The 7,164-nt window shown below is 39.9% G+C and overlaps 1 protein-coding gene across 1 annotated transcript in view; it reads right to left on the bottom strand.

Moving 5' to 3' along the window:
* The window catches only part of SRP14 (signal recognition particle 14), a 6,638-nt gene extending 6,379 nt beyond the window's left edge, over positions 1–259 (bottom strand). The window contains exon 1 of the mRNA XM_085323350.1: positions 247–259. Within this exon, the coding sequence (XP_085179476.1) occupies positions 247–259 (13 nt within the window). The remainder of the gene's footprint in view (positions 1–246) is intronic.
* Positions 260–7,164: the final 6,905 nt, after the last annotated feature.

Consider the following 7,164-nt stretch of genomic DNA (forward strand, 5'->3'; position numbering starts at 1 on the left):
CCTGCACTGCCCTGGCGCGGACCGCGGGGGCCGTGARGCGAGGTCGCCGCCCCTGGGCGGCTGCTTGACGGGCACAGAGAGGGGCACTGGAGCGGAAAGGCCGTTCGCGCTCCCGTGTGTCTCCACTGAAGCTTTAATCGCCGTGAAGCTGGTGTGTGATAGCACCTCAGTGCACTGTTCCACTCCTGTGTGCGGGGCTGGCAAAAACTGCGTGGTCTCAGGCCCGCTTCAAAACCCTGCGCTTACCCAGCAGCGCCATCCTCTCAGCCATGTRGCCTTGCTGCTACAGCAGTACCCTTTCCAGTCCAAACTCATGATCTGAACGACTCGCAAACATTAGCCCCTGGTGCATAAGCCRCATCTGTTTGTTGCTCTTCCCACTCCAAAACCAGCTACGATGTTTCTCAGGACCCTGCACAGGTTGTAAGGAAAGGCTACAAACCAGCCTTTCCAATTATGTCCAATTTACTGAAGTGGATTTTTGAAGTCRCTTTAATCTAGGCTTTACGAGAAACCAGGAATCGCTCATAAACCCTAGCGTGAGCTTCCACATGAAAACACAGATGCAGCTGGGCATCGTTTCTAGCGATGACTGAAATGACTGAGGCAAAGGATCTTGGCTGCTGAGTGCGGCTGGCTGTAGGCTTGGACGATGGAAGCAGTGTTTGGGTGGGGAGGGAGAACACTTCACATCTATAACACTTGAAGCTCCTTAGGGCAATATTCTGGAAAGTGTTAAGTTTTCTTCATCTATAAACACACAGTACAAAGTAACATCTGATCTAGTGCCTTTTCCTATTTCTCATTAGGAAAACTGTTTTTTTTCCCCATTCATAAACCTAACAGAAGTGGAAGATAATTCCTTACATACAGATAACAAGGAAAATACTGTTCTCAATTTGAAAGATGCTTGAGCCCCTAAAGAATTCAAATTCTTCATTTAGCAGTTAAAAGTACAGTTCTAGACAGAGCTGAAATACCTTCTGGCATCAGCATTTTCATGGTGACGATGTTATTTCATATATAAAACGACACTCTAGAATCTGTGGGTCCAGTCACTCTCAAAGTCTTTTCTTGAGTTTACAATCATCTCTGTCTTTTTGCAGATTCACCAAGAGGCAGTAGAGGGTGCTGTTATTGCACATACAGAAATAAAATGTCTGTGCCTACAGCATAAAGAAACAAATCCTAAGAAGCACAACATGGTTTACTCAAGTCTAGCAGTTTATTAAATTAACACCTTTCTTTAACTGTGGAAGTTTTTATCCTCCTGGTGTTTTTTCACTTGTAATATTTGAAGTTAAAGGGGAACGACAGAGAAAAATAGTTTACATTGTTTCTCATACCACAAAAATCTCATAAAACCTTATGCAATGAATGTATGCTATTCAAGTTTTCTGAAAACCAGCATTGTAGGGGGACATCATCAATAGTATGGTCAGCAGTACTGGCAGGCCAAAGCCTTGCACAGTTATAGAAAGTGAAGGTACCCGCCCCTAAAAACTTACAATCTGTGTCCACAACAAATGAAGACAGGTGGCTGCAAGAAGCCACTGTTAMCATGTCCTTCCTCCAATGCTGGCCAGTTGCAGGAGCAGTCATAAACTCCTAATTACAAGCGATTTTTCTTTTCAGAAATCAAGAGAATGGTAGAATTTTTAAGAGATCTGAATGAGGACTGTGCAGTAGTTTTGCAGATTTTTATAGGCAGCTTGTGAAAGAACAGAAATGGAAAAGCTCAAACAATTGCAACATACTCCCTCTTGGAAACTTTCATGATCACAGACACTGGAATACAGAAGAAATGCATTATACTTATGCTTGCCAAAAGAGAAGATGGGTGGTCTTGAAGCTGAAACATTGGGACTACAACTCTCATCTGAATTCTGACCCCTGAATTCACCAGAGGATTCTTGTGTGGCCTTGAACCAGTCTCATAACTTTCCTGSACCATAGCTTATAAATATGAAGAAAGATACGTTATTTTCTATACGTTTTATGCAACAAAACATTAATGCCTGTGGCATGAGTACCATGGAGTCCCATCCTTCCCCCTCCTTTTGCATGAAAATCATCATCATCATCTATTAGGGGTCAGTTCTGTTGCTGAGGTGTGCCTKCAGTGTGCTATAGGCATAACCATGCCCATTTTAATCTAGGTATCTTGAAGTAGYTGTGGCATCAGAGACTATACAAAGTCTTGGGAATCTACCTATTTAGGTAAGATAGGCCTTGCTGGAATCTCTAGTGCCAAGGTTTCAGATACTGCTGCAAGCTGGAGAAAAGGACAAAGGGGAAAAAACTGTGAAGAAACAGGTTTCTAAGGACAGACTCCTGCTTCAGGGAGGAAAGCAGATATTTCAGAGTGAAGAAGCAAGAAGAAACCACAAGTGGATCAGCCACAGGCTCCAGACACAGGAAAAAAGAACGAACCAGGGGACAAACTTTCAAACCTTTATGGAGTAATAGCATATATATTTTGGCCATATGATAAATTACATAGTTTAGGCATCTAAAACAACAGAAGGCCTTAGAAAAGCATGGTTTTGGAGAGTATATATCTTAAGATGATTGGTATTCTGAGCTTCTCAGAAAAAAAATGGAGCAAACTTCCACTGAACGATCTGACAGTTCAATTCTTCTTGACAATGATTGACATTTGTCAAAAACCTATCACGAATTAAAGGACTCAGGTTTTTTTCTTAGTGCGAGTTCTCACAGATGTGCAAATACTGTAACTGTCATTACTGTGCAGGAGTGATAGATTTCAGCTTACAATTTCTGCTTGTTCACAACGTGTTACTGGGATTGCTTTTGTACATGTTGGACAGCCTTCCTTGTTAATAGAGGATTTTGCAGTTCTGAAACAGAACTCTGAAAATTTGGATGGAATTACCTTCTTCAAATGCACTGTTTTATCGGCAGTTTTTCAGAAAATATTTGCATCTCACCACTACTAAGAGAAATGGCTCCACCAGTGGGCAAAATCTTCTGGATTTCCTTCCCTGAGAAATTCAATCTGTTTCAAAGGTTTTTCTATTTTTTTTTGTAAGCTTATTTTCATGAATGGCAAACATTTTTGTGAAATCCAATTTGTAAAAGTGTTCAGATACCCTAAAAGTTGCTTTTTCAATCAGAAAGTCACATTTCAACCAGTGGAGAAGGCTTCATCATGAAAACAAGGTGAAAATTGAATATTTTAAATGATTTTCTTCTAAAAAAATAGATGGAACAGGGGAATGCTGACATTGCTTTCATTTTGCCAAAGGCTGCCAACACTCAGAGGGAATAAACTACTCAGTTGGTGAAAAGTGCTGAACAAACACTAAAGGAATACTCCCAATCATGATATACTTGCTTTTGCTCTCCCAGCTGCCCAAATGTAGTAGCTCCCCTCCTGCCCGTGCCCCCTCCCTCACAAAAAAGAAAAAAGAAAGAAAAAAAAAAGATAATTTGGATTAAAACAGTAGCAAGAGGAATTGGTGGATCCTGAGAGCTGGCAATGGTATGAGTATTTTGTAACTTGATCTGTCATGTGACTAGGACCAGGCAATAAAAATAAGTCTCCTACCAGCCGTCCTGGTCCTGTTTGCTCCACTTTATTATATGCTGTCAGTAGAGAAATCCTTTTTTTTTTTTGGCAAAAATTTAGCAAATGAAGCCACCTGAATCATTAAATCTCAAAGGAAACCTGGCAGAGAACTGGAGGAGGTTGTTGCTGTGCTTCCAAGTTTTCCTGGAAGCAAGCATGTACTGAAGAGAAACAGCAATGAAATCTTCTAGTCTGCTACATGTGGTGGGAGGGGCAGGAAGCAGAGAAACAAAATTAAATTAAATTTTTGATCAACTTTAGTAGAGGTTGGCAAAGAACTATTTGAATTAGCTAGAAAAAAATACTTCTCATTATGGACTATCACACAAATTCAGCTGCTGCACACCACAGTGAGCAGAAATGTAATAACACACTGTAATTTACAGTTTGCTCACCACAGTACTCAAGATGAGTTAATAACAGATAATGGCCCACAATTCACAAATGGATCATTCTGGTAATTCCCTTAGATCTGTGAATTGAAGCGCACCATGTCAAGGTGTAACTCTGCACAGGAAAAAGAGTCAGGATTATTGCAAAAGCCATCATAACACTTTCCCCCCAACACACGCTCCCCCGTCTATCATTAGCACCTCACTGCCTCACCAGATCTGAGACTAATGGGCAAAGGAAAACCATTCTAGAGCGAACATTTAAGTGAACTGCTTGGACAGAAAGACAATTAATCCTGAAACAGCTACCGAAACACCCTSAAGTTCAGTGTTAGGAATATACAGAAGAAAAATTCAGACAAGAGCAAGGAACAATTATTCTTTTTACAAGTGCTAGATAGATTTCAAGCAAAGCACGTAGCAGGTTACCTGGATACAGGTGAATGTCAGTCTGAAGATCATGTCCTAAACCTTTATAGGTGGCTCTTACGAAAAGGAATCAAGGACATGGAAGGAAAGAGTGATCAGAGAGCTATTGTACAAGATAGATGTGCACAAAGCAGTATTACTTATCTGTTCAGCCAGTTACAATGAAAAGGAAAGAGATTCGCACTACCGATGTAATAGGTTCTGGTAGAGAACTAAAGAGTGCACTTTAGAAAGACCTTCCTGAGACCAGGATATGCCACCAGAAAGCTGCTAAGCCACTGGTGAGATGGTCAGCTTCCAAAGAAAAGCTCTCTAAGCAACACAAGAGTCTTCTCTCATGTCTTAGGATCCAGGTAATATACTCTGAGCTCCATCCTAGACATTTCTAATTGTTTTTAATTGTCTGTCTTACTGAATACCTATTTTATTTAATATAGTATTATTTACACAAAATTATTTTTAAAGATAGGTTAATTGTTGCCTTAAATTCAACAGATACTGACTTCAACTGTGTAACAGCAATGTTAACCGTGATTTATATTTTGTGAGGGAGACCAGAAAATAGGTATGTTTCTTAAAACTCTAATGCACTATGTTATTATTATAGTGAAAACCAAAGCCCTATATGGAGTGAGACACAAAAAGACTGTGCATTGAAAGGGAGGGGATTTTGTGGATTTGAAGTACTCTTTYGATTTTAGAAAGGTTCTCTAAGTTGTCAGAGAAGACATGGAGTATATATTTACTGTATTGTTAAGTGTTTCATGCATGCTTTAAATGATTTTGTGAGAAGCCTCTGTGACAGCCTCTCTCACAAAAATCTGACAAAAAGGCCAAAATTAAGGCAGCCCAGATGCTGAATTGGTTATTAGTACAACTGATGGTGTCATCTGTGCTCTCCAAGGAAACCCTGCAGCACAGCTCACCCTGTGCGACAATGCAGTGGAAATAATACTTTCTATGCAATGACATGTATACAGTATAATGAATATATGAAAAATGCAGCCATGCGAGGCATACTCTGGGAAAGGGGAAATTAAAGAWGCAATTCAATTAACTCCCGGAACAGGAGGAAAGGCCTAGGGAGAAGAAGCAACATGTCACCAGACGTGTGTGCATTTAAAAGGCTAGGGCAGGTCAAGCAAAATCTCATAAACCTCGAAAAACAGTACAAAACATTGAAGCAAAATGATTGGATGAACAAAAGGAAAAAAAAAGGAAAAAAAAAAAGAGCATGGGGCATCCACACTGTGTTTTGACAGTACATTTGTAGTGATAGCTTTCAGTTATGAACAGAGGATAGGGAAGTGCAAAGAACAGCCTGTTCTGAAACAGTGCCACCTGTGAGGCGATACAGCTGAGCAGACCCTGGCTGCTGCTTTTTCTAAATTCCGTTCTGAATCAGGAACTGCATGTTGCAGCCACTGGGAAGAAACATCACACTGTACTTTGCACAAATATATCAACTAGAGATTGTATGGCTGAGAATGCTTTACAGCATGGTGGAAGGAGTCTTTAAAAATGACCTAACAATAGCATCGGTTTTGAATCCAGAAAAATGAGATCCTCGTTTACAAAAGTAAACAAAAATCAATCAGAATGTGTTCACAGCCTTACAACACCAAGACATTTGGAGTGGTCAAACCCCCAGTTACTCCCATGGCCAGAAGTATAATATCTTGATAGTAATACCTCATTATTTAGTACTCTTAACTGGAGCATAATGCAAAGTTCTAGGGATGTGAAATGAAGTTTCAGTGTGYGCCGCATTTATATTTTTGAGGGTTACTGGGATAAGACATGGCTACCCAAATGGGAGACTCTGGCCTGTGTTTGAACCAGGAGTGATTTTTGCCAGGGTTTCAGACATATCCCAGGAAATTTCTTCCATTTTGCTAACTTTTCTATTACTCATTAGAAAAGCAAATGCAATGTACTGCATGATTTCGCAGCTACAAAGATGTCCTGGCAGATCTGCAGCCAGAATACCACTTTCTCAAAAGATCCACAGATATAAGGAGAACGAAATGCAGCTAGTATTATAAGACTACAAGAGTTATCACTAGAAGTACTTTTCACTTTGTATAAAAATTTTTTACTCAAGGATCTCAAAGGCTTTCTGAAAACAAAACATCAAATTCTTCCTTGCAGTCCCACTGGCATCAATAAAATCATATTGGCATACAAGAAATCAGTATTTAGTAGCCATTAATATCTGTCTTTGGAGCTGCAAACTGTAAACTCACTGGGGTTAAAACTTTGCTATTAGCTTTAAGCAATTTTTGTGATACGGAATTCTATCCTGGTTTCAGTCTTCKCAAATCGTCTTTGAACTTTGGTGGTGCAGGATCAGAGCTGAAAAATACGATGTACCTTCTTGGTGCTCTAGAAATGATATCTACCAAACCTCACAGTTCATCTCCCCAGCAGAAAGAGGGTATCTAGTCATCACTCAATTTTATATGCAGACACTGAATGTCTGGTTAAAAACTGTGCAAAGCATTAATTAAGTTAGAGCTTAAGAGTAATGAGGTGACAGAGATTGGGTTGAGCATCATTTCTTTCACATTAATGTGTCCTACTTTCAAAAACACAGAAATGCAGTTGAGAAAAAATTCCTCAAGACATTCCCAGTGAGGCTGCAGGGAGKTTTTTTGTTTTTGTTTTTTCCTATGCAAGTACTGAGGGGATAGAATGAGGAATATCAGACCATATTAAAAAAAAGTCAAAGGGAATTCTAGGTCAGCAGAA

This window comes from Rhea americana, unplaced genomic scaffold (assembly GCF_003343005.1).
Source record: "Rhea americana isolate MKP2758 unplaced genomic scaffold, rheAme1 scaffold_84, whole genome shotgun sequence".
Classification (NCBI taxonomy): domain Eukaryota; kingdom Metazoa; phylum Chordata; class Aves; order Rheiformes; family Rheidae; genus Rhea; species Rhea americana.